The following is a 27,500-nucleotide window of genomic DNA, read 5'->3' as shown; positions in this document are numbered from 1 at the left end:
CGGCGCGGGCAGCCCGCGGCGGCAGGGCCGGGGGAGCCGCCGCCCAGCTCCGCGCCGCCCCGCGCTCTTTCCCAGCCCCCGCCGGCAAAGCCAGCTCGGCGGCAGCGGCCCAGCGTGAGCACCTCCCTTCCTTCCCCCCCGGGTGCTGGGTGTTGCTGTTGTTTTGCTGCCGCCGCCGCAGGTCGGCCAGGGTGGACGCGGAGGGAGGGCAAGAGGGAGGGGTGCGCCCTGCCGCGGGGCCAGTGCCAGGTGCACGCCTCTGCCTTACACACGGACGGGGAGGAGGAGCTGGACGGGCAGGTTTCTCAGTGGGGCGGCCCCGCTCCCCTCCTCTCCCCTCCCCGGACTGCTGGGGATAATTAGTGTCTGTGCGAGGCTGTCTACCCCCGGGAGGCTGGGCGGGTGCGCAGGCACTGCGTGCCCGGCTGGTGAGCGGTGATTCGCCCCGGCCCCTCGGCGGAGCCTCCACCCTGCGGGCGGGGATCCGCCCGGCCGCGCTCCCCGCCGTGACCCTCCCACCGCCACTCACCCCGCCGGCCCGGAGAGCCTGGCAGGGCGAGCGGCGCCGGCGTCATGTGACAGCGGGGCCCGGTGCCAGCAGCCCGGGGGGAAGGCGAGCAGGCGGGCGGAGGGCGGGAGCGGGGCGGCGGGCGGGCAGCTCCTCCTCGCACACACACCCGGAGCCACCGCCGAGGCGCCTCAGCCGCGGGGACGCGGGACACGCCGGCCTCGCGCTTCGGAGCCACCGGAGCGCCCCAAGCCCCCGCCACCTACCGCGGCCCCCGGCGCTGCGGGAGCCGACGGAGACCGGGCGCGCACCGCACTGCCCGCCGAGCGTAAGTTTGATGGGGGGGGGATGCGGGGGCCGGGCTGTGCCGGCTGCGGGATGGAGGTGCCGGAGGAGGAAAGTTTCCAGGCGCTGGGAGCAGCGTGGAGCCCGAGGCGGCAGGGGATGGGATGCCGCGGGAGCCGCCGCCGCGCCGGGGGTGGCGGGAACTGTGTCTCCGTCGGGTCGCAGCTGCGGGGAGGGGGGAAGCAGGACTGGCCTCGGGGTTCGCGGGGTTCTCGGCAGGGCGGGGGAACTCCGTGCGCGGCCGGGGGGAGCCGGGGCTGCGTGCCGCCGTGTCCGCCGGGCGGGCAGCGCACCTGCGTGGCCAGCGGGGCCGCTCGGGGGGCGCCTCCCCCGCTGCCCTCCCCCGCGGCGGAGGCTGAGGCCCTCCCGCCCGCCTGCCCAGGGCGGGCGGGCCTGCGGGTCGCCCGCCCCTCGGGGCTGCTCTGCCGCCTGCGGAGCTGCAGCTCCGACATCGTGCCGGAGCGGGACAGGCAGCTTCGGGTAGAGACTGAAGAGCCATCAGATCCCGGGCGGGATATAGCGCCCGAGCAAACGGAGGTGGAAAGCTTAGCGGTCTCAGTCGGCTCCGCGGGCGGCGGAGGGGATGCCGGGGCAGAAGTTCGCCTCCTGGCCGTGCCCCACCCGCAGCGCGGAGCGGGTCGGCAGCGCCGTGTCCCCAGTTTAACTCCCGGTGAAGTCAAGGGTGAAATCAGCGCCCAAAAATCTGTCCCTCGTATTGTCACCTCACCTTAGCAGCGTTCGGCCGCTGTGCCGGCGAAGGTATAACGTGGAACTGCCCGGCAGAGAAGTGTGGAGTTAGAAATAACCGCTGTAATCACCTTCCCTTTGATGGATGCCGATTTGGGGGGGTTTCCTCTCTTTTTTCCCCTTTTTGTTTTTTGTTTGGTTGGTTTTGGTTTTTTGTTTGGTTTTAGGGTTTTTGGGGGACTTTGGTTTTTTGTTTGGTTTTAACCGAAATGGGAATAGGAGCTATTTGCTTTGGACCGACGTCAGGTGAGTGCCTGGCACTGCAAGGGGAGCCGTGGAAAAAAAATAAGGCTTAGCAACACGAGCCCGCCCTGGGAGATCACAGCACCTAACTGGAGGTTGGGAGAAAGACCTGTTTCAGAATAGCTCAAGTGGTCGTTCAAGAGTTATATAAAAATATACATTAAAGTTATTTTGTGCCCTTCCCTTGTACTGTACCTGCACTGTTTGCTGTGTTTTATTTGCTTCCTTGACTTTGAAAATTCAGGAAGTGTCACTGTTTGTGGAACTGACCTCGGAAGGTTTTACTGTTGGGAAAAGCTGAATTTGGATGTCTGATAGGAGAGCTCTGAAGACTTGACTTTATTTAAACTAATATGCATAAATGTACATTACCCATATTGAAAACAGGATTACATGGCTGCTCACTAGTGATTTTTCCATACAATACTTCTAAGGTACACTGACTTGATAATCACACGAGGAGTTGGTTCTTGTGTGAACGGAATTACATCTGGATTTGATAATCCTGCCTGACCCAGAAGATACTTTTTCAAACTAACTTTCTTCTTGTATTTTTAAGAATATATTGTCTGGTATCAAAATACAAAAAGCTGAAGCTGACTGGAGTAGCCTTTTTTATTTTTTCACAAGGAGGGTCACAAACAAATTTTTTTCACAATATTTCTTTCTTTTTCTTTTCTTTTTACCCTGTGCACCCTGTTATTGCCATGTCTCAGACCATGAGGGAGACTGGGGGTAGGGGCAAGGGGGGTGGGCAGAAAAGGATACTAAGCAGTCTCTCTCTTCCCTGAGAATCCGAGCAGAATTCCCTCCAAGTAGCAGAGCTACGAGTGAGCCCTTAGGTACTGTGAGGATTTGACCTAGGTACCACCTGCTTAGCCAAAAGCAAAATCTTCAGATAAATAACGATGTAAATGTGAGTTTAGTCGAAGGCTCAGAGGTAGTAGAGATGGGGGTTATACAACCACCAAATTATTTATATTTCCAGTTATTCAGCATGGAGAAAGGAACTGATACTATTGGCGTCAAATCAACACCCACACATTGCTGTGTAGATGCTGTACTGGCCAGTTGTCACCCCATGTGCATTTATTAAATTCCAGCCTTCAAACCCCGCATTAGTGTTACTGTGGTAGTCATCCACGTAATTTGCCGCAACATGTTCTCACATTGGATAGTATTAGGTGTCCCACCCATGGTATATCAATAACCAGTGCAAAGTATGTAAGAGAAGACAGTATTTGAAACAATTGCTTTGAAGGAAAACAAGTGATGAAGTTATTCTACTGTATGACATCTAGACAAGATGTGCTAGTCTTCTGCCTCATGTTGTCAGCTTATTTCATTTATTCAGCTGTATATTCAGATACTTCTAAAATAAATGTATTATATCCACGGCAAATCAGGTTCTGAAATGAAGTCTGAGTGCATATGGACAGGGATGTGGAAGGCTAAGCATGCAATGGCTTAGAAAAATATTCTTGTGTTCACTGAGTGATGTTCGTCCTCAGCTGTTGAGCAGTGCTGAGCAAGAGTGAGCCACTGTCCAGGAGCAGCCCCAAGCTTTACGAATCCCTCCTGCAATGGCCTCATCCCCTAGTCTGTCCGTGAAGAAGGTGCTCACTGTCAGGCTCAGTGCTGCCTCTTTGATGTTATGAAGCTGTAGCTGTGTTCAGCTACTGGCATTCTGTAAATACAGTAATGCACCAACTGGTCGAAGGGAAGGTTTCAGCAAATCCTCATGACTTGTGGTGTCTAAAAATCTCCTGTTTCCTCACGTTAAGGGAGCCTGTTTGTAAATAGGGCAGGTCCCCTGCATAAGGACAGTGTTTTTATTCACACCCAATGAACAAACACCTCCACCCACTGTTGTTGTTTTAAAAGACTCCAGCTGCTCATGAATATAGGGTCAGGGAGGGCTGCCTAAATGTTTCTCTGTGCTTTCTCCCCAGCGCAGCCAGCAGAGCTGTTTCCTGTTCTTTGTTTCAAGGCTGGGGTTTGCGTCACACATTCCAAGTGGCATATGTGGTGCTCTTTCCTGTTTCAGGCTGTTTTCTGGCAGTTTGGTAGCTTCATCCAGGCCCCTTGTCACTGCCCCTCAACTTCCAATCCCCACCCGATGAGTTATCATGTCTCTACACACTCAGGATTGCTTAAGATGCCTGTGTTATGTCATAACGAGGTTTCCAAGTTAACCTTTAACGCACGCCCTCGACTCCAATGTAGTTCTGGGAGTGAACTGGAGAGCTTTGCTCCGTTCGCTGAAAACTTGAACTCAAGTCTCCAGAAAGTTATGAGCCAGTTTTCTGCTCTCGCTCGCTCATCAGCTGATCTGGAATATCTCCATTAAAGTCACAGAGTTGCACTGATCTATAAAGAGTATGAGAAGAAAATCCACATCTGTCAGCTTGTACTTATAAGAGGGTTTTGGCTTCTGCCCTTACCCAAGCTGAATGGTCCACCATAAGCACTTTGTATTTCCAGATCTCAAAAAGTATTTTCTTTTTATACAAACTAGAAGATTCGCTGTCCTGCAGATGTAATACAGAAAATGAGACATTGCTAGTTAACTTTTCTTTGGCGTAATAAGTACTGCTGTCCCCCATTTTCTATTTTTGAAGGCATAAAATTAATTTTTTTACTCCTGTTTTATATTTATCTTTACCCCTCACCCTGTTGCAGGCAGACATGGTGAAATATTGAGAGGAAATTAAGAAAAACATAAATCTTTCTGTTCCTTTGGGTCTGACAGAAGAAGAGCTAAAGGACCCAAGCCAAAGGTCTTTGAAATCAAGAGAAAGACTTGCATTAACTTCAGTGTGCTTTGAATCAGGTCCTGGATGAAAATGCAAGATGGAGTGTTAATTCTTCTCTGTCAGTTATAGCCTGGAATATGCATAGCTTCTGTACACACAGAAATACTTCCACCCTTTCATTTTACTCCTTTATTTTTTTATTTCAATAATTTTTAAATTAATCTTTTGGTTCCTGCTCTTGGTCTTCTGGATGCTACAAGTTAGCTGTTTGTGATCATTGCAGATATCTTTTAGGAAGTATCTGAAATACACACTTTAAACTTTTTTCAGCGCTTAATTTTATGCCAAAAATAATTTTTATTGAATTATGTGCACATACTTATATCAAACTGTTTTTTGTCTGTTCAGAAATCCAGATAATAAGAAGTATTTGGCCACACAGTTTTGGTAAGTTGCTTATTGATTATTTTAATTTGTTGTTCTCAGTTGTTTTTACTTTGTTGTTTTTCTGTTCATTTTAGAACACCATAGATGAGTTTATCCATTAGAACACAATTAAATCTTCATTCTAGTACTCCTAATTTGCACAGGATTTCAAACATTTATTCTTTTTTTCCAATGTCAGGAAAAGAGTTACATTTAACTGTGTTTGGTACTGGAAACTGGTGCATAATGAATGCAGTAAATTTTGTGGTTCGCACCTTTTTGTAGCCAGAAGTTCTACAAAATAAGGAACTGAGGTTAAAATTATAATAGTTTTGTAAACCAACTTTTAAATACTAATTAACACCGCTAACAGGAGGCCTTTTAGAGTTCTTTTATGGTGTCAGCATTCAAGCTTTGTGTTTTCATTCCGAGGCTAGTTGCTTCCAATCCAGAATATGAAGTTTGGCAGAGCTAGTTTTAGGAGAGAGATTTAACTCTTCCCTGTTAAGCATTTACTTGATGTCAGAGCTTCCTTTAGGGGTTTTGTAGCTGTAGGTAGTAGTTCCCACGGAAAGGAAGTGTAAGTGTAGATCAGCCAAATGGAAAGACAGAGCTCCAACAGGTTTTTAATAGTAAACTAACTCAGAATGGAAAAAAAAATGCAACCATATGTGTGGTCTGCCTATCATAGTCAGTGTGTGTTACCAGCAAACTAACTTGATCCATGAAGGCATGACAGACTTTCCACTTTTAAAGAGTCTAAGCTGCTTTGATCACTGTCACATTTGTACCCACTCTGTATCCAGCTCTTTCCCTTGGTTGTTTTTGTTTGGTTTTTTTTTCATTTCTGTAGGTACATAGAAGTTCATCAACATTTGCCCAGTATTCACATCCTTGTTCAAATTAATTATTTAGGCTATTATTCGTAAATGTACGCTTCCTTTCTCTAGGATTAGATTTCTGTCTTCTTTCCCTTACTATAAAAAATGTAGAATCTTCTTTTTCATTTGTTTCCTGAAATAGCAGAAACCTTTGCATAAGAGAACAGTATTTTCTGTCATTCTTTCTTCATAATAAAAAGGCCTAATATTTCGCCTTTTAAATTATCTTAAAAATTAACCTCTTAAAAAAAGCACAACAAAAATAACGAAGTTAGGTTTGGAAGGGAAAGATTATCATACCATTCCACATACTTCACTTGTTTTCAAAAGTCTGATCTTTTATCCTTACTAGACTGTTTCTCCTTCTAAGAAGTAGCTTGAGACAGGAAACCAGACAGCAGTCTGCTCTGATAAGGGAGAATATTGTCTAATGGAGGTGCCTCAAGAGTTTTTTTGTTTTTTCTTCCTTCTCTTAGGTTCAGTAACTATAGAACTGAAGGTTGAACAGGGTTTACATGGGCTCAATTTTTCCTTGGTAAGGAAGACATCTTCTTAACAAGCAATTCAAGAACATTTTTGCCCCAAAATTTTTACCTACAAAAAAGCTATTTCCAGGCATGTGGCTTCAAAGAGCCTGCGACAGTATTATCGTAAACTTAAAGGAAATACCAATTAGTCTGCTACACAGGTGATAAATAATTATGTCAAAGCAGTTCTAGGTCAAACAAGGTGACATCAGCGAAGTTATGATGCACAAATTGTGCAAAAACACAGGTTTTTCAGTCTACTTGCAGGCCTGAAAGGAGGAAGGTAAAAGATTCTCAAATCTTTGCTAAAAAGCAAAAATAGTTTGAAATACTAAATAACAGAATCCTGTAGAAATGCTCTTTTTCTTCATACCTGTCAATATAACTTAAAGGAGAAAATTTTTGCCTGCATATCATTTTCTTTTACATAATATCCTAACTTTTTCAACAATTATTACTCTTTTCTAGTGGAAATCCAGTGAATGAAAAACAAAGAAGGCTGCTGATCAATGAAGCATTTTCTTGGGGTGCTAGTTCTTCATGATTCTCCCTCTGCTCTGTTCTTCATGGGCAGGCTGGTCTGGTCTCTTCCTCCAGCACCATGTCTGGACCTTTGTTCCTGCCCCCATTCTTGCTTGCTTTGACTGATTCTGACTGCTGTGCTGAGCTGGAGAGTTTCCTTGCCTGCTGCTATTTTGGGGTTGAGTGCAGTTAAGCACTTGCTTACTTCCCATTAAAGTCAATGGAACTTTAGAAACACTTTTTTGCTGACTCAGATCTTGATGAGCAACTGGTCCAGTAAGTGAAAACACATTACTAGCCCTGGAAAACTCTTTTTATACCTTCCCTATGGAATGTTGGTCTCAGAAACTGGTTTCTCTCTGTCAAACTCTCTTTCAAGGCTCCACTGAAGATGACTTCTCACCTGGGTTCAGAAAACCTCCCTACCCTTTTGGATTTCATCTATGGCGAATCTTCTGATAGTACCGCTTCTCCTTAGTACCAGGAGAAGTTTGACTTGAGGCTCACAGGAGAGTTGTTTCAAAGCAACAGCCTGAGTCCCAGAGGGCTTGGACTGAAGAGCTTTGGCTGCATGACTTGATTGCTAGATACCAACATGCTGCAAGAGCTGCAGTGTCTTTACAGAGAGCACTCATGCAGTGCTAATTTAGCAGATACCATTATATTGTTCTGTAATTATACTGACAATAACAGTCATACCTTAAAGCTTCTAGACAAAGCCTCGCTGTACATGTGGCAGCATTCCTTTGCTTCCCCCAGGCACAAAGACTGAGGAAGCAAACCCCGTATGTGCTTTCAGGCAGAGTGAAGAGAGGCAGAATTTATGGTCACCACCCCCGTCTGCCACAGGGTCAGGTCACTGACTGTTCTTCCAGGTATTTAGTGAAAGCAGAGGCTTATGTTAGAAGGACGCTTTGTTGTTGGATGCACACAGTCAAAACTGGCCCTCTGCCCCACCCTTTCCTTTCATAACAGGTTTGCAGAGTTGGTGGACCTTGAAGGTAGATGTGTAGAGCTGCTGGGAGTAGCTGCACTGCAGTCGCTCTTTTCCAGCTGCTCTGCAGTGTGGATGTGTAGTCTGGGTGCATTCTTTAACCACTTTGCACGTTTCATCTAGGGTAAATAATCCATACAAGCCCTTATTGTCTGAATGCATGTTAAGTATCTTTAAGCTTTCATTTAATTATGTCTTTGAAATAATAAACCATACACCTGTCAGAAAGTTGGTGTCAAGAATTCTTCAATCCTGACAAGGTGATAAACTCTAATGATAATGAACTTCCCTTCCGGAATAGAGACCTTGCTGTATATTGTATATTGGATCATAAGGGCAGAGTTTCTGTTGTTTCTGGCTTGCTGTCTTCACTGGACTTCAGATAGGAGAGTACTGAGGGACTTTGCCTCGACTTTACCTTGCACCTGTCCTTATTTGCATACAAAAACCAATTGCTTCATTCGTCTTTCTGAAGTACAGGGTGTGAGCAAAATCTTATCAAAAGCCATGTCCTGTTTGGACAAGTTGGACTGACTTGGCAGAGATCCACAGGGTGGAGTGAATGGGAGGAGGCAAGAAAGTAAAACTGGGTGGCTTGTTAGCTGAAAAAAAGAGAGAGCAAAAAAAAGAGAGGGTGGAATGTTTGCCTACCGGATTGCAGTTAATTATTTAGTTTCAGATTACATGCATTTTAAATTCTTTTACCCCACATGAGTAAACCCTTTAATGCAAAATAGTTTACATAATAAAGTGAAAGACAAAGACCTTATTTTTTAATAGACTTAATATGAACATATTGTTGTTGCCTCACTGATTTTCCAGAGCACCTCAGCAGTGAGAGATGGTATTTTGTTTTTCCAGAAATTAGTTGTATATACTAAACAATTTGCAGGCTTTCAAACAAATACATTCTGAAATCATGGTGTAAAGTAGAACCCAACTGTTTTTTCATTCCTCTGTAATAGAAACAGATAAGATTGTTTACCTTCCCTATTGCCCCCTTCTCACATGTTTAGGAGAGAGAGATTGGGATTTTTGGAGTTAGTAGGCATGCTTTTACAAATACACTGGGAAAAATTACCTACTTTTTAGTAAAACTAGTATGCTTTATTTGTGTGTGAGTGTACATGCATGTGGTCCAAGCTATCAATTTGGAGCATTATTTTTAAATACAAAGACCATTGTTTTGTGGGTTTATTTATAGCCTTAGGAAAGTATCCTTTTGAGCTAAATTTTAAATGCCAGATCCAAAGCTGGTTTGTAATGATTCTGTTGCAGTCCATCAAATAAGATCTGGATGGACAGGACCAAGCATTACATGCTAATTCATTTTCCTTTCTTGAAAATTGGTTTCCACTCACTATCAAATAGGCAAAATAAAACCTGCTGCTTAAGAATAACATATGATAAAAATGCTCGATTTCTCTACTGTGATGTGGTAATAAAAGTAAGTTTTTCCTCTACTGCTCTTATATGACTGCACTTGAGAAAGATTGAGAATTATTTTTCACTTTTATTCAGAGCAGTACTCTTTCTGTTGTCTGTGTCAGTCTAATTCCTACACAGTAATTTAGAGCTATCTCGGGAAACACTCAAATGTGTAGCATGACATGTCAAATGTATATCAAGTGTCTTTTCACACACTTTCTTGAAAAGGAGTAACTCTTAAATTAAAGAAATTCAGTTTTAAAATTACAAAAATGACAGAAAGTATGAGCATCACTGCATTTACTTAGAAGAAACTCCTCTTTCTTTTCCCTTCCTTCCTGCCTTCCTTCCCGCCTTCCCTCCTTTCTTCCTTTTTTTCTTCTTGCTTTCTCTCTTTCTCTTCTTTCTCTCCTTTGTTTCCTCCTTTTTTCCTTCACTAAAGTACAAATTAGTGTGTCACATTATCTATGCACATGCAAACTAAAAATTGGAAGTTTTCTGAAAACTGAAGGAATTAGTTCCAAATTCTTATATAGGCAGTCTGAGTGGCTACATTATACTATAAACATTTTTAGTGTCTAATATAACTAGGAGTATAATTTCTTTCTGTTTTCACATTGCATATATATGTGTGAGAACGAGTGATGTATAGATATGTGGATGTATTTCTGGGAAGACAGTCTTCTGAAACATCAGCTCTAGGTATGTGAAATGTTAAAACCCTGAAAAAGATAACTAGATAATGGTTATCTAAAATATAACCATTCAAAGAAGTATAGTATAATTAATAACTTTCTCACAAATGTATTTAAGGTATTTACAGAATTATCACAACTTTTTAGCAAATAATGCTGAAGGTTACACAATCGCTCCTAGACTAAAACTACGTAGTAAGTTTAAACTGGAAATTACATTAAGCTGTGTTATTTGTTCCACTTTGGTTTTGCAATTTGCTTTTGTCAGGCCTTCAACTTTTGTAAGAAGAATTATGAAAATACTTTAATTTACTTTTGCTACTTGTTTCCATTATTCAAAATGCACACTGTTGTAATATATTTTCAAAAGTCTTTAAATGTTATTTGTATGCCTGAATAATTAATGATAGACTTGTAACAACTCATGCCATCTTTCTCTGGAAGCTTTTAATAAATTTTGATCTATAAACACATTAATTGCAAGATTGTTCATTAGTGTAGGCTTGTTAGAATTTTTTTAATTTGAGCAGCTCCATCTTAAAATGTTCATTTACATTTCTGAGAGAATTTTCCAGCCACAGCTACAAATCTGTTGGTGAGCCTTCAGCCTGTTCCACGGGGTGAATTGCCTGGATGGTGGAGTCTGTCTGTATTTGCTTCTTTCCAGTGCCATCTACTGGCCAAAAGGGAATTGGTGTCGTTTATTTTTGTCCTCACATCTTAATAGAGGTCATACCACTTCCAGGCAGGACTGTGAACTGTATGGGGTGTGGTCAGAACTTGCTCCTTTAACATCAGTCATAATGTATAACGTCAAGTGATTTATAAAAAGCTTGCCAACGTCTAAATGTTATTGTGAACAACTTTCCTTTGCTTTCCTTAGTTTCTACTCTGTACCCTTATGGCTTTGCCTCAAAGAGGTATCTCCTCCTTTCCTTCACAGCATCTTTCCAAGATGACCATGACAAATGTGTAGAATGATAGTAATGAAATGCATCACACTAAGTACTTTAATTTCAGGCATTTTGAGATTGGATAAGAAAAGGCAGCTGAAACTGCACAGAATGCAAGCAGATTTTTTGAGGTGCTTTTCTTTTGCACAGTTAGCACAAATAGTTGTTGAACTGTCACTAAATCCATTATGCCATGGAACTAACTGATGCATTTTTTTATGTTGTCATTGCAGCATGTTGAATGTAGTCCAAGTTAGTCCTGGATTTTAGTTTTTATTTTGCATTGATTATCAGTATCATTGTATGTGAACTATTGAACGTTTCTGTTAGAACTCTTAGAAGAGAGATATCCTTTCCAGAATCAGTTCACTTGTATAAAGAAAATTCTTCTGAAGTTGTAATGCTGGTGAGAAATGCTTAGTCTAAACTGTGATGTGTTTAAACACTGACAGCTAATGAAAGTGACAGTTCTGTGGTCTTGGTATGCTGACATGCACAATAAAATTCAAATTAACTTTTGTTAAATTGAGCAAATGTCTCTTTGTTTCAATAGCAGTTTGGAAAGAATGAACTTACAATAAATAAAATATTTAAGCTTAGTCAAATATTTAAGAATCTGTGTTAGAGATTGATAAGTATTCACTTTAATCTGACAAAATAGTAAGTTCTCTACAATTCAGAAAGTTGATTAGGGTGGCTTTCTAACGCTTTGTCTTTGCCTTGCAGACCAGGACATCAGAAGCATCAGAACAGGTGAATAAAAAAGATGCTAATGTTTGACCCAGTCCCTATCAAGCAAGAAGCCATGGAGCCTGTTTCAGTGGTAAGACTTTTAAAATATATTGACCTTTGTGATGACTGGTTTTTTCATCTTTAAGTCATACTAAGATTTCGTTAAGCTTTGGACTAGTTGGGAAAGCTTGTGAAGCTATGTTTTGCTCTTAATGCACTCAGATTCACATTCTAAGAAAACTTTCTGTAGTTTATTAATTTATTGCCTTAAATGACCTGACCCATTGCCTGTCAGATTTTCTCTGGGGATGGGAGCAACAGCAAAGTTTCAATAGCTCCCATCTCCAGAACAGAGGAGAGAACATCCAGGAACTTGTGAGCTCTGCAAATATGATCTCTCTTGTTTGTGGTGCTGATGGAGATGGGTTGAAATTAAGTTGCTGTGCTTCACAGTGAAGTGACAAGAGCCTGTGGTTTCAGTGTTACACCTTTGAACTAAATGAACAGCTTCTCACTGTCCCTTTTTCTTTTTCTCTCTTGATTGTGACAACACGTGCCTGGGGCAAACTCTGTGCTCTAAATCTAATCCTAAAAAAAAAAAACAACAACAATGGCTTTTTGCTGGGTAAACTAGTTGCACTGCTTTACCATGTGAACAGCTGAGAACTAGGGCAGTGGAGAAGGAACCCAGGGGAAGGGGGGGAGAAGAGACACTACTTTAAAATTGGATTCATTTTCAGTGAATTTGATATATAAGGTCATCTCAGAGAAGAGTCTGATAAGTAAGAGCGGCAGGGACGTGTAGATGGGAGCTGTAAAATGAGAGTTGTGAAGATACAGGCTGCTGCTGAAGGGAAGGTTTTGGCTTTTCTCCCTCCTTGCCAGCTTTGTGTCTCCTTTGTGCGACTGAAGAATTGTGTGGTGCTAGAATGATTTGTATCAGCTCACTGAATGGTCAGAATTGCTAACCCACCAAAAATACTCATTTTTTGGTCAGATTGGGAAGCTGATCTGACTCATTCTGTGCAGCTGCTCAATATTTAAGCAAGGGGAGTGGGGAGGATGAGAGAACGGGGCCTCCCCTTTCAGCAGTAGCCCACAATAACATCAGATTAAGTGTAACATGAAACTACACCCCTAGAAAGGCTGATCAATTAAAAGGGTGAAGTCAGCTTACATAACTTAGAGTGCATTAAACTCATGCTCTGAATGGCATCTTTTGATGGAAAGTTTGTTTCCTGTTTTATTTAAAATATAGAATAATTTTCATAAATTTAAATGCATCTGTAAGCAGTCTGATTTCTTCAGTGCCACTGATAACATATTTTGGGAATTAAGTTTATGTGCATTTTAAAATTACAGTTTGACTTTCGTGGGGTTTGTTTACTTGAGAGCAATGATAGAAAAATAGCTGTCACTGAAAGTGTGAATATGATGAATTCTAATATTTGGATCGGGAAAGAACCTTAGTATTGGCCAGTCTGTCTGTCAGTTTAATCACAATTATTGTGTAACCTTATTAGCGATGATTATCTAAGGATATCTAATGGTGTCCATCAAAAGCAGAAAATGGTCTGGTTTTAGGAAAAAAATGCTGTTACTGTCTTTTGGGCCATCTTTTGTGGACATCTGCCTTCATCCCCCAAAGAAAGTTCTGCAGTGGCTTGCGGTGATGCATGAGGTGCACAAATGCCCCAAACAGACTTGTACTTCTGCAAGATGGACAGGCTTGGTACCTCAGGAGGCTCACCAGGAAAGGAGCAAGCAGTCTTTCCCAGACGAACAGATGAAGGAAAAACTGCAAGGGGAAGAACAAGGGAGCATTTCTGAGCCCAGTGCATTTCAAGACTGTAGTTCCAAATGTTGCTTCTCATCCTTCTCGTAGTGGTGTGGTGTCTTCCATGCATTGGACCTCTGGAGTGTTCTTACAACTCAGTGTGATCCCTCTGACCGGCCATTAGGGACTACTCAGAGCATTTTACCAAATCCATATGTTTTTGTTTTTGTTATTACATAATGAGAAAAAAAAGGACAATATAAAAAGCAGAAAGTCCAGAAGAAAGCATGTTTTTTGAGTGAGGTTCCCCTCATTGGATACTACTCTGGTTTCCCTCAGGCTAAAGACCATGTGCATTTCAGCTTATTTACATGCACAGGCTGTTTAGCCCTAAGCCCTCGAGGTCCCTAGCTCTTCTTGGTCTTGTGGCTTCCTTGGAGCCCTGCTGCCACATGGTCCCATCAGAAGCTGCTCTGGAGGCACCTCTCATGGGAGGAATTGTGATATGGAGAGAACACAGAAAAGGATAGCACCCACTGACTGGATTAGTTTTCTTGACCACCTTTTGAGGAGGTGGAATGGAAAAGAAACTGTCAATGTGAGGTTGTGGAGGTGCTAAGCATATCACTACAGGCTGACATAACCCAGAAATCTAAAATCAGGATTATTTTTATTGCATCCTTCATTCTAGTAGTATCGTTAGAGGCCAAATTAAATTGAGCCCCTTAGGAATTATTCACTCTTCTATCTGAACATACACTGTAGGTGTAAAGTCTGTCTTTAAAACATACCATTAGTTGGAGTGGGAGAAGGAAGTTAATGATTTTGACACCACTGTATTTCAGCGTGTGTGGATGAAAGGATTAACTTCTTCTGAGGTGACTGAAGCTCGCACTCACAGTATTTCATCACTCTACCAACAGCTCATGCCATTTATTGAAATGAATTATTGAACACATCTTATGATAGTTCTTAATGAACCAATGACAATGTCATCTGAGTCCTACCTAAATATTTGCTGCAAGGACTTTTTAAACATTTGGACAAATACCAGTTACCATTTGGTGAAATAAGTTGCTCTTTTGTGAGTTACCATCTTTATTTGAATTTAAATTGAATTGAAACAGTTTTTCTTTGTGTAGGAGAGAAAGTGCCTGACCAGGGAAGACTCTTGGTCAGGCACAAGAAGTATGACACTGTGAGTCATTATGATGGGATTTGTTGCTAATAGAGTATCTAAATATTGCCAATGGAGTATATAATATAGTCAGGTCTAAAGGTTATAATACGTACATAAGCAGGTTCAGCTAGAAACATGCAGGTTTGTAGTCCTTGGCCTTGCAGCATGTACAATTCCAAAGGAACAAAGCATCCGTGGAACTACTTTAGGATTTTATCTCTGCATGTGACTGAATCTTGGCACTTTTACTCACCTGCTCAAAAATGAGTGTTCCAGTCTTTGCTCTTGATGTACTATGCAGACCTCCCTGCTGTAAGAGGGGGAATCTGTCTGGAAGCTGCCTACAACCTTGGGAGACCAGTTGGCCCCATCTCCAGCAGCATTTTTACCCTTTTGCAAGCCAGTGTGCACCAAAGTCTATCTCAATCATCAGAGCTCCCCATCATGGAATGCATTAACTGTGTGAGTATCCAGGCAGTTACTGCTGCAATTCCCACCTGGCGTTCTTGTCTTAGGATAAGGTTACACCTTGGGATGCTTGTTCTTTAATAGACTTTGTGTCTAAAAGCATTTAAGGTTTAAATTGAGCAAGCTTTTTCCTTTCTAGCATTCTTGCAATGAAACAAATGTTCATAGGTGGTGACGTTGTGGTCGTCCCTGACAAACCTGCAGCACTCTAAATGCACTGATGTTTAGTGATGGAATGTTTAATTTATTGAAGCTGGGTGAACTTTGTGCTATAAACGAATAACAGCAATTCTAACAGAAGTACTTAATATTACATGTTTTTTTCCAAGAGGCTGGCCAAATTTTAAAGTTAAATTAACAGAGTTGTGTAGTTTATAAAAGACTCGGTGAATTGCTTGAAAATCTGCTCACCTGTACAAAAAATAAGATGTTATACTGTGGCAGTATAACAGAATTTGGCAAATTATATTAGAGTAGTGCTTGGTAATGTCCTCTTGTGGAAGCAATAGTCGTTCCGAATGGTAATAGGAGTGCATGTGAAATATTTGGGCAGTCTTTATGCTTGACAGATTGACAAGAGGGGAAGCATAGTGATTTTCCTTTAGGATTTACTATTTTAATTGTATGAGCCACATGGATACAACTCAAAAATATGAGAAGTACCTTTGATTTATTTTCTAGTTTCTTTGTAGCTTCAGTGCTCTGAGTTTTATATGGACAAACAGCAAAGAAAGGTAAATGAATTGCTTTGTAAGATCCAAAGAGGGAAAGTGATGATACCAAACATAAAAAGAGCCAGATGGGGACTGTAAGGAGATATATATTGAAGTACAATCTTGCATCATTATAATGATCTACTGTCGTGACATACTGTTCTGCCTAAGGATGTTTGGGAAAGCGGAATTTACAGGAAAGTGAGAATTTGTTGGGTTTTTTTCAATCCCAAGTCAGATCAAACTCCTGCATATGCTGTTAATTCCCACAGAAGAAATCCAAGGAAAATGCATCGCCTTAAATATTTTAGGAACACAGAGCAATGGTGTCTCATTTTCTGTAATTCCACTAGAATACTTTTCCTAATCTAGGACAGGTGAGAGAAGATTATTTTTGCAGACTGTGAAATACACTCCTGCTTCCTGCACTTGGTGGCATTTAGAAAACTAAACAGACGTAGTTGGGCTTTTTTTTATTTGTTTGCTGTAAATAATGCTCCTTATTTACAGAGAGAGACTGTGAAGTCTTCCTTATTCTCCCGTCCCATATCCTCAAGGGGTGCTGTCTGCTTCCCTAGCAAAGAAAAACAAAGCTACACCAAATTTGAAAGCAATGGTTCATATCAACCTAATGGCAATCACTGTGTACCGGGACCTAGAAACTGAAACTTTGCTGTGCTAAAAGATGCAGGAAGTTTAACTTCAGAGCCAGGTTAGATCTGAGTGTGACTTACTCCAAATGAACAGGTTTTCCACCAGGCTTCATCGGTAGGGAAGCAAAACTGTTTTTCTCCAGTGTCTGATTGACAGCAGATATTTTCTTTTTCATTGTTCTAGCATCCTTCTCAACTTTTTCACGCTTTTTTCCCCAAAAACATAATTTGTCATACCACATTTTTCTGTGACAACTTCATCTGCGGTTCAGATAGAATAGCAATTAAAACTGCAGAAGGAAGAAAAGTGTAGGAAAATGATTCAGCTTCTCCAAACTGCCAGAAAATATAGCTGATACTAAATCTGTGCCAGCTTAATTACAACAATGAAAACCTTCTATGCAAGATAATGCAAGGCATATGGGGTAAAATACCAAGTCCCTAAAATAATCACTTCTTTAAAACATCATTATTTTCTTTCTAATTCTTGGAAAGTATTTCTTGCTTATCTAAATACATTCTACTTAAATTTTCTAATTTAGAGTTCTCTGCACAACATTTTAATACTTTGGTATTTTTTTCAACATGCACACCCACCTCTGGTGTCGAAGAGTTGAAAGAGGGTAACTGTTCATATAGAAAGGTTACAGCTGACCAGCAGCCTTCTCTGAGATTTAAATTGCACAGGCTTTTTCCTTTCTAGCATTCTTGCAATGAAAGAAATGTTTGTAGGCACTGGCATTGTGGTCATCCCTGACAAACCTGCAGTACTGTAAAATGCACTGATGCTTAGCAGTGGAATGTTTAATGTCATTTGTTGAAGCTAGGTGAACTATAACCCAATAACAGCAAAAACTGTAAACCAATAACAGCAATTTTAACAGAAGTACTTAATGTTTTGTTTCTGTTTAAATTTTTAATTTTTTTCTCAGATTTAATAGGTAGTAAATGCTGTTAAATATTAAATTCTATCAATATTTGCTGGTCTTCATCAGTTAGAATGGTAATGATTTTGTTCCTTGGCTCAGCAGTGCTGATGAGTCTACAGACAGCACTGCTTGCAATAATGGCATTTTAATAAAATTCTGAGAAACCAGTTACCATCAAAGACGAATGTTTTTATAGATCGAATTTGTAAGAATAGTCATAAAGAGAATAACGTTTCAGAGGTTTTAATGTAATATTTACTGTTTGAAGATTAATCACCATTGTGTATGCTGCTTTGTTTGAATATTTTATGGAAGAGGTGACTCAGCTTTGTTGTTTTATCACAGTGCTTTGAATGCAGCAGGAAAATTTTATATTTTTTAAACTCACTATTTCAAACACTAACTGAAAAGAAGAAAACTACATTTGTGTCATTTCTCAAAAGCACTTTTAGTTAACATTGAAAACCAGGAAGACGTATTACTAGAGGTTTTTACCACAGGAAAAAATAATTGAAATGTTATGGAAACAATTATATAAAAATACAGTAGTTTTATACTTCTGGTCTGTTTCACTTTCTACCATTTTGAACATTTTTTTAATCCCACTCATCAAAGTAATTTTGGTGTCAAAGAATTAATCAGTTTTTTAAGATTAGTGTGAAACTGCTTAGCCTTGATGTGAAGGGTTACTTAACTAAAATCCAGAGATAGCATTTTATTTTAAAAAATTGACAACAGGACTAAAATTCTGTGTTCACTGCTTGTTCTGTGTCTCTCTATGCTATGTTAGAACATCTTATCTGTTTCTGCAGTAAATTAGCTGTTAGTAAACAACCTCAATTTTCAACAGTTTTTAAATGCAAAATTGGTCTGGATAGTTGTTTAATAATACTGTATTCTGCAGTGTATGTTAATACTTCTTGGTTTATAAAAATAATTAGTATAAATAACATAATAATATATAAAATTGTTGTTAAAATATGGAGATCATCACATAGGTCAAGATTGGCTTTGGGGTTTATATTGTAATGAGAACTGCTAGCTACCATTAATAGGAATATTCTTCCAAATGTTTATCTCTATACTTTTTTTCCAAAATCAGACTGGCTAGTTATCTGCTTTATACTCAAAAAAGGTTTAGAAAGATTTAGAATTTTCCTTTTGCACTCTTCAGTTTCTCACCCATTACTTATATATTGTATTTTTTATTGATTGTTGGGTTCAGATACATCATTTCTTGCTTTAGCAATTGATTGTTTAGCAATTACCGTAGCATTTGATTGGGACCTATTACTTGGAATTTTAAGTCAAATTTAACTCCCCTCTTGCTAGAATTCTTGACCCTCAGTATATACTTCTATGCTGGGCATTAGCAGCATGTGTCTCCCAGATCAGTTAAGAAATACACAGCTTAGTGTATAACAAGCAGTTTTTAAGGGAGAAAATAGTTGAATAAGCCTTGAAGATTTGCTTTCATAATCTGTTTTACATTGCTTCTGAAACAGTGAATCAGTACTTGAGTAACTTCCTTTGTGTGGAATCTTAGGCTTTATTTAATTCACTTTTATTTAGAAAGTACAATAAAGTACAATAAAGTGCTCTCATTAAACTTTTTTATTTTGCCTCAGTTTTATTAGCTGTCTTTCTTTTTCAGCAGTAACTGTGTGATTTATTATTTGATTTTCTTTATTTCTTTTCCACTCCTTCTGACAGTCATACCCATCCAATTATATGGACCAAATGAAGCCAAACAAATACAGTGTCATTTATTCTACACCAAGCATGTTGCACAATAAATTCTACTCCAGCCCTGAAGGACTATCAAATGGAATCCAGATGGAGCCAGTAGACCTTACGGTAAATAAACGGAGCTCACCACCTTCGACTGGAAGTTCTCCATCCCCACTAAAATTTCAGACTGTACATAGGAGAACTTCACCTGGATTGACTCTGTCCTCACCCAGCTCGCCTCTCAGTAAATTCACACCATCACCCCCAGGAGTACAGCCTATTTCTATGCCAATAACAATCCCACCTGTAATGGCTGCTGCTCTTTCACGCCACGGACTGAGAAGCCCTGGAATACTCCCAGTTATACAGCCTGTTGTGGTCCAGCCAGTTCCTTTTATGTATGCTCCCCATCTCCAGCAACCCATCATGGTGTCCACAGTTCTTGCAGATGAGATGGAAACTCCGAGTAGCATGCAAGGTTGGTGTTGTCAGAGTTCTTTTTTATGCCGTCTCATACTGTGAAAATAACACAATATCCAAGCACTTGTTTCCTGTATTTCTTTGCATTTTAGGAAATGGAACATAATTCCTGTTCTTCCAAAATATTCAGGCATAGAATTTGTTTTGCAAATATTTTACCAAACGTACCAAGGTTACAGAATCACAATATGACTTAGTTTGAAAAGACCTCTGAGATCATTGAGCCTAACCTTTGACCAATCACCACATTGTCAACTACACCATGGCACTGAGTGCCACATCCAGTTTTTCCTTAAACACCTCCAGGGACGGTGACTCCTCCACCCCCCTGGGTAGCCCATCCCATTCACCCTTTCTGTGAAGAAATTCCTCCTGATGTCCAACCTAAACCTCCCCTGGTGCAGCTTGAGGCCCTTGCCTCTCATCCTGTTGCAAATTGCCTGAGAGAAGAGACTGACCCCCATGTGGCTACAGCCTCCTTTCAGGTAGCTGTAGAGAGTGATAAGGTCACCCCTGAGCCTCTTCTTCTCCATGCTAAATAACCCCAGCTCCCTCAGCTGGTCCTCTTAGGACTTGTGCTCCAAGCCTTTCACCAGTTTCGTTGCCCTTCTTTATACCTACCTATACCTATAAAGCTGTTTAACTACTGAGATTTGGATTGATAAAAATATTGGACTGATGAAAATGAATAGAAGTGCTTTGAATCATAGGTCATCAGGAGATAGACTAAAACTGGAAAATTTTGTATTTAGCATGAATTGTCACACTAAATATAGAACTGATGGATTTCTTTTGTTTTAACTATAGATTTTTATGTATATTTTTTATTTCCATAACTCTTCATATTTTTTATGTATTGCCTTCCCTCTCCTACCCTCCCCCATACAGTGCCTGTCATTGAATCTTATGAGAAGCCTACACTGAAGAAAACAATCAAAGTAGAACCAGGAAGTGAACCATCGAAGACTGACTTCTATCCTGAACAAATGTCACCTCCAATGATGACCTCATTGTCTCCCCAGCAAGTAATGTTGCAAGAGTAAGTAGCCAACAGTAGTTCCTGTTCAAGATCAGCAGAAGAATGGAAAGCAGTTCACTGGAGTATTTACGAGTTTTGAGGAGTGGGAAGGATTGTTGCTGTACTTTAGAACATGTGGTAAATACAGAAAAACATTCTTTCCTCCCACCACTGCCACTGTGAAATGTGATTTCAACTTTTTTTTCTCCCTTCTTTAGCAATATGGGAGTTGATACATCTTTATATATCACAACCACATAGATCTGCCATTTATATAACACATTTCTGAAATGATGATAGTCCCAATCCTACAGTTTACTGAGAATAGAACTCCCAGTAAACCAGTGATAATCTGTTTATGTAAAACCAGCAGCAAACTTGAAAGATAGCTAAAAGAGATTTCATACTGATCTCTGTATTTACGTTACTTGAAATATCTTTCTTTAAAATGAGTGTTGTGACTTTCTCTTCCTGGAGGACTTCTTTGTTTTTTCAAAAATTTTGGCTGGTTGGTGGAAAGAACAACTTTGGGCTTACAAGTTCTCTGTATATCCAGTGAAATTCCATGTTTACCCAAGGCCATTGTTCTGTGGGTGATATTTTTGGCAGCTCAGGTAGTTTCTGAAGCTGTCCTTCCTCACAGCCACTTGTTTCCATCCCAGTACTAACTTGTCGAGCTGGTATAGCCTTTACCGGGGCCACTGCATGAACTAGATCACAGATCTAATTGGGTTTAAAATAGTACTGTTTGCAGAAGGCAGGGCAAGGGCTGTTTGAAGGCAGGGCAAGGGCTAGAAAGAAGAAATTAGTAAACCTTCTCATTGAAACCATTAAAAATTTCTCAGGAGGCATCTGAGCAGCCATGGGCATCCTTTCCATTTCCTGTTTTCCTAGGGAAAACTCTGTCAACTTATTAAAACCATGGAATGGCCCAGAGCCCAGCTCATCCTTCAGCAGGCAGTGCTCTGGGTAAGCATGCAGGCTGCCAGCGTGGCCTTGGCAGGAGCTGAAGTTGGAACTGAGCACAACTCATAGCACATAAGCTCAGAATCCATTTCTGCCCTTTCTTCCTGCTCATTGAAACCCTTGGGGCACTTATATTTGACCTCACCTCATAGAGTAGGGAAAAAGGGCTCCAAACCACACTCTCAAAACCCAGTGTGAGTGTGATTCAGAAAGAGAAAGGAAGCGTAAGGCGAGTGGTCTCCTGCATTTCCTTCAGCAGGCTGCCTCTCCCTCCTGCTCGTGGCCGTTGGGTTAGAAGGCACACTGCAGCTCCAGGCCTTCTTGTGGGCACCTCTCCTTGGCTTCAAACAAGCTTCAAACAGCTAGCTTTTATAAACTATATGCTGTTAATTTTAAAATAACCTTATATGTTTTATTATAGTAAACATACAATAGTAAACATCCATGCTTACTTACCTTCCATAATGGACCTGCCACACAAGGCAGTCAGGTCTTGGAACTAACTACTGCTAAGTCAGGACTATCAAATGTTTCAGTTTAGTTTTTGTCTTTGTTAAGCCTCTTTAACAAGAGCAAACCAGTAAGTGCTGTTCCTGGCTGGTACCACACCCTTCCTCCAGGGCTGAGACTTCTACAGACTTGTCACCTGCATTAGTGATTTGCATTATAAAGTTCCCAATGAGTCCAGTTTCCACAGGAAACCCATCCGCTGAGCAAAGAATATAAAATTTGGTATACTGTGTAGATAGCTTTGTTACAAAAAAAATTTCTGTAGTCCATGTTTCCAAAGCATCTCCTCTGCTTGCCCATACAGAGCATTATGTTTATGGAGACCCTGTCCTTGCATTGTAACAGCTTAAATACCTACATAGCTGTCCTGTAGAGCTGCAGTTCTTGATTATTCCTAAACCCAGCCCTTTCAAGCTCACATTCAGCTGTATCCAAAACAAGAAGTTTATAACTTGTATTTTTTTATCTTTATATCGTTAAAAAATACATAGACAAATCACACAAGTTACAAGATGAGAGATCTAAACCTTTATAAAAAAACCCCCGTCGTTTCTCAGCTTTGTCAGCGTCTGCATTAGGAGCTATAGTTAAGCAGTGATGATTTTATCATTTTTCATAGGTTCCAACTGCCTGAAATGCACTATTCAGACACATGAGCTACATTAAAGGGACATAGGAAACCTTCAGTCTCCCTTTTAAGTGACTTATTTTGGTTGAGTGATAGGTTTTGGCATACACACTATATATGTATATGTATGTATGTATGTATGTATATATGTGTATAATGTTGGTGGCATTTCTGTAGGAGTGGCGGGATTTTCCAGTACCTCTGATAATCAATGTAACGATGTAATAACTTCCAAAATCAAACTTGAGGTAATAATCTCTAGCCCAATATAAGAAGCTTAATTAATGTATTTTCATGCAAATGTCAAAGTCTCACTCATGCTGTCAACACAATGTGGTCTGTGGTGAAGGAGAAAAAGCTGTTGAAATTGTAACATGATTTTTGGAAGATACTCTTATCAATTGAAGAGTGACACATAAGTGGGTTGACTTAAATGAATTTGTAACTGGTTGTATAAGAGGGAATTATGGCTGTGCTTTTATTATTGGCACTTACTTAATATTTACCTCTGAATTTTGACACCGCCTTAACCATTTTTTAAAACTGCCACACCCTATCTGATTATTGATAACATTCTGTTGTCTTACCAGCCTCATCTCCTCTAAAGGGAAAAGGAGACAAATTCTCAGCACTTCTTCTAGATGCTTTGAGATTGAAAGTCATCACGAATGGTGTAGGGTCGATACCCTTTTTCTCCCTTTTCCCAGATGTTAGCATGTACAGGACTAGCCTCCACACATAATGATTTAAACCAAGTTTGTTTGCTGTCCTAAGCCAGAGCTTCTCCAAAAAGACAAGTATGCAACAGTGTTTAAACTGAACATTGCTTTGGAGAACCATTTCTTGGGAAACTAGAAATCTGCCTTTCTTATTTAAGAGTGTGTACATCTGTGTCTAACATCACCATCTGGGGTTTCCTGCCATTATAATATTTTTAGCTAGAGCTAATATGTACTTAAAGAGTACATCACTCAGCAGTCACAGAACCACCAATGAAAGAAAATTTGGCTCCCAATTTCAAGCTTGTAACTCTAATAAAAGAATTAAAAACAGAATTAAACTTTTCCCACATCACTAATCCCCATCCTGCTGTTTTCTTCTTAAACCGTGCAGATTTTCTGTCTTTAGCACATACCCTTTGTTTTGCTCAGAAAAGTAGGTATTCAATGTTTCTGAAAATTAGGCCTTAAAGGAACTTGGTGTAAGTAACTAATAGAACCTAGTGTTATAAAACGTAATTCAATTGGTAAAAAACTGTGAAATACAGTAACTGAGAAAAGACAGGAGTTCTAGAAAGCTCATTTCTGCCACATGGAGGAGTTGGTTTTGCAACAAGGAATGCTAATACCTGCACGTTATATTCTAAGTTTCAGTTAAAAGCTAAGAAGTATATTAAAAGCTTTGATACAGATCTGCTAATGGGCTGAAAAATGCAACCTTGTGAGGTTGAAAGATTTGTAATGCCACATACCTTTTTGACAAACATACTTGTTGCCTTTTCTAACATTGGTGTGGAAGAAAGAATCAAAGTTGTCCCCAGCTATACAGTAGGGTGTCATTCAACAGTCAGCCTTTGAAGAAGCTCGTATGTTTTCACGTGTGCGAATGTTTATGGTTGTGTTTGTTGCAGAAGTCTGTATGTAGTTAGTACATGTCTTACCTGTGCTGTACCTGTGGGCTTCTAAAGTGAAAAATCATGTTTATGAAGGTGGAGGGACAACTTCAGACATCCTGTGGGTGTGGCACACAGGCTAAGCTCTACTTTTAGGAATTGACGTCAGTGGTACAGGGAGGCCGCACCCTCCTGCCAGCACCAAACAGGAAATTCTTAATTACATTTTAAAGGAGTGGCTGGAACAATAAAGACTGCCTTCTGCTTTGAAACCCTAAAGATACAATTTCTTTAATAACACGGAATAGCTGTTTCCAATTACAAGCAAAATAGTTATATTTGAAGGATAACGAAAAATTGTGAACAAATACAAGGAAATTTCACTATGAACTTTGAGAAATCTGGGGTTGACTGAAAAACAAGAATTTGAAGAGAGTTTTTCCTAAGTATGTTAAAAAAACCAGTTACAAAGTAGTAAAAATGGCTACATCATGCCACAAAGCGAGTAAACATTTAAAAATATTACTGCTAGAGTACACAAAATGTGCTAACCCTGTTGAATTTTTCAACATGCATGTAATAGTGTTCTTTCTGCCAAGAGACAGAGTAATAGTGAATAAAAGGCTCTGTTATGAATCACACTAGTTGAGGTTAGCTGTGCTAAATGTTTTTCATTTTTAACATTCAATTTGACTTTGCAGGAATCACCCTTCAGTTATAGTTCAGCCAGGAAAGAGACCTTTACCTGTGGAATCTCCGGACACACAAAGAAAACGTAGAATACATCGATGTGATTATGAAGGCTGCAACAAAGTCTACACTAAAAGCTCCCATCTGAAGGCTCACCGAAGAACCCATACAGGTTTGAGTACTGCTATGCTTCTCTTTCATCAAGTCTGTGGTAAAATAGTAGCCTAAGTTTGTTGTTCCTGCTAATGGCCAGGTGACCACAGGCATAAGTAACAAAATGAAAGAAATTAGATCTGGCACTGAGGATATAATTACAGGCTGAGCAAAAGACAGAGTACGTAGCAGGAAAACCCACAGCAAGAGACGGTAAGCCAGAGCAGGTTCTTGGGATTTGCTGGTGTGCTTTACATTCACTGTCTCTTCACTCATTTTGTGTCCAGTTGCTTGCAGATTACTCAATCTGCACAACGTGTAAACACCAAAACAGTTCAAATTGCACTGCCTCACCTATGACATCACTGTTAAATGGGAGTGGCCCATTTGCAGAAATCTGGACTGTGTGCCAAATGCAAACACATATGCTCTGTGGACATGCTACCCAGTGGTCCAGTGGTGCTCTTTTCTGAATAAGTGTTCAAGTAAGTGTATCCCCATCTCTGCTCTCCACAGAAATGTTCACCTTGGCATGCTAAATGAATATATACACATCCAAGGTTTTGCGGCAGTACAGCAGTGTTAAAAAAGAGGGAGAATGACATATTAGAAAGTAATGATTGAGAGAGATTTTGAGATACTTGTGACAATGGTGCCAGTTATTAAATTTCAGAAATCACAAGAAAATTTCTGCCTGCTGTTCTGGATGGTAGCACAGTCCTTTCCCCCAGCTAATCTGGAATGAGTTCCCTGTTTTGAAAATACATGAAAAAATGCTTAAACCTTTGCACTTCTGGGCTTGATGAGACAAAACAAGTGCTAATATGGCAGAGAGAGGAACAGAGAGACAACAAAAAAATAAGTTGTGGCAGGAAACAATTTTTTGGTCTGTTAACTCTGACTACACAGTTTCTAGTGCAGAAATCTCTGCAGCCTTGTGCTGTTTGCAGGCCTTTTCAGTAAGCATTAAAGTACTCTCTGAAATTCGACAAGGCAAGAGAATAAATCTGTCAGATATTTAACTGATGTGTTCATGTCTTAATATCCCCACTTCTGTGTTTCTTTTTCCAGGTGAAAAACCGTACAAATGCACTTGGGAGGGATGCACATGGAAGTTTGCTCGTTCTGATGAACTAACGCGGCATTTCCGCAAGCACACAGGAATCAAACCTTTTCAGTGCCCAGACTGTGACCGTAGCTTTTCCCGTTCGGACCATCTTGCTCTTCACAGAAAACGCCACATGCTAGTCTGAATGTCTTCTGTCCCTGACTCCTGTCACACTTTTTTTTGTTTTTTACACATGCATTTTAATTTGGATTCAGCTGGTCTGGATCTCTGAGTTTATACCATTAAAAGCTTACATATGGTCAGTAACAGATGTTATCTAACCCTCCTATGTCCTTGCCACGGGTCAGACCTAAAGAATGTGAATACTTCTTTTTTTTTCTCTCCTGGGGATGCTAAGCAAACCCTTTCTACATTCAGTATGTTTAATGTATTCCATTTGTGAATAAGGGAATTTGTAAACTAACGGCTTTTGTTGGTTTCTTCATATAATCAACCCAGAATATACTGATAAAGTAGTAAATGTTATTGAATATCCAAAATGCTAGTCCTTGCCAGACACTTTCATTTATGTGCCCAGTAAGGGATACACTCTCATTTTATGCTCAACAATGCAATGAATGAACTCTCCTGGCTGTGTTGATTTCTGCAATGTGGTTAATGCAACAGTTTTAGAAAGACATTTGATTTAGAAATCCCCTCTGCCCAAACAGTGAGTAACGCTGAGGAAATAAATCTAAACAGTGTAATTACTTTACAGAAGGATTGAGTCATAGTATCATTTACCCCAGTCAAGAAGAAAAATTGGCAGGAATGGGTCCGTACATAACACTGTGCATCTAAACCAATATCATCTGTCATCTGTATTATATTGTAGTAGATATCCTTGTTTTTATTGGATAATGCCCCAGTGGATTTGTTAAATGAAGACCTTGAGTGACACTGTATGTCTGGTTTCTGTGCAAGTGTATGGGTGGAACACACAGTCAAGAAAACAGCCTGAAGCTGAGTCAGGGGAGATTTAGGTTGGATATCAGGAAAATGTTTTTCACCCAGAGGGTGGTTGGGCACTGGAACAGGCTCCCCAGGGAAGTGGTCACAGCATGAAGCCTGACAGAGTTCAAGAAGTGTTTGGACAATGCTCTCAGGCACATGGTGTGACTCTTGGG

The 27,500-nt window shown here is 40.6% G+C and overlaps 1 protein-coding gene across 4 annotated transcripts; it reads left to right on the top strand.

Moving 5' to 3' along the window:
* The first annotated feature begins 218 nt into the window (after window positions 1-218).
* On the top strand, window positions 219-27,088 carry KLF3 (Kruppel like factor 3). Of its 4 annotated transcripts, none has more exons than XM_027746749.2 (7): window positions 219-836; window positions 5,008-5,046; window positions 11,752-11,848; window positions 19,191-19,686; window positions 20,577-20,727; window positions 25,124-25,284; window positions 26,337-27,088. In XM_027746749.2, the coding sequence occupies exons 3-7, from the start codon at window positions 11,792-11,794 to the stop codon at window positions 26,516-26,518; spliced, it is 1,047 nt and encodes a 348-aa protein (XP_027602550.1). In that variant the 5' UTR covers window positions 219-836; window positions 5,008-5,046; window positions 11,752-11,791; the 3' UTR covers window positions 26,519-27,088. The 4 variants fall into 4 exon arrangements, with proteins under 4 accessions (XP_027602550.1, XP_039240952.1, XP_027602551.1 ...); XM_039385018.1 differs by having other exon boundaries at window positions 6,902-11,848; window positions 26,337-26,863; XM_027746750.2 differs by lacking the exon at window positions 5,008-5,046 and having other exon boundaries at window positions 26,337-26,863.
* The last annotated feature ends 412 nt before the right edge of the window (window positions 27,089-27,500 follow it).

This window comes from Pipra filicauda, unplaced genomic scaffold, assembly GCF_003945595.2.
Source record: "Pipra filicauda isolate LSUMZ 115617 unplaced genomic scaffold, ASM394559v2 scaffold38_size3968069_pilon, whole genome shotgun sequence".
Lineage (NCBI taxonomy): Eukaryota > Metazoa > Chordata > Aves > Passeriformes > Pipridae > Pipra > Pipra filicauda.
The sequence above is the reverse complement of the archived record's forward strand: the minus strand, read 5'-3'. Positions and strand labels throughout refer to the sequence as shown.

What these genes read in the sequence shown, in the direction of transcription:
- KLF3 (XM_027746749.2), top strand. Translation starts at nt 11,792, where the DNA reads ATGCTAATGTTTGACCCAGTCCCTATCAAGCAAGAAGCCATGGAGCCT. An exon ending in CAGCAAGTAATGTTGCAAGA is followed by an intron (nt 20,728 to 25,123) that starts GTAAGTAGCCAA and finishes TTGACTTTGCAG; the next exon opens with GAATCACCCTTCAGTTATAG. An exon ending in TCACCGAAGAACCCATACAG is followed by an intron (nt 25,285 to 26,336) that starts GTTTGAGTACTG and finishes TTCTTTTTCCAG; the next exon opens with GTGAAAAACCGTACAAATGC.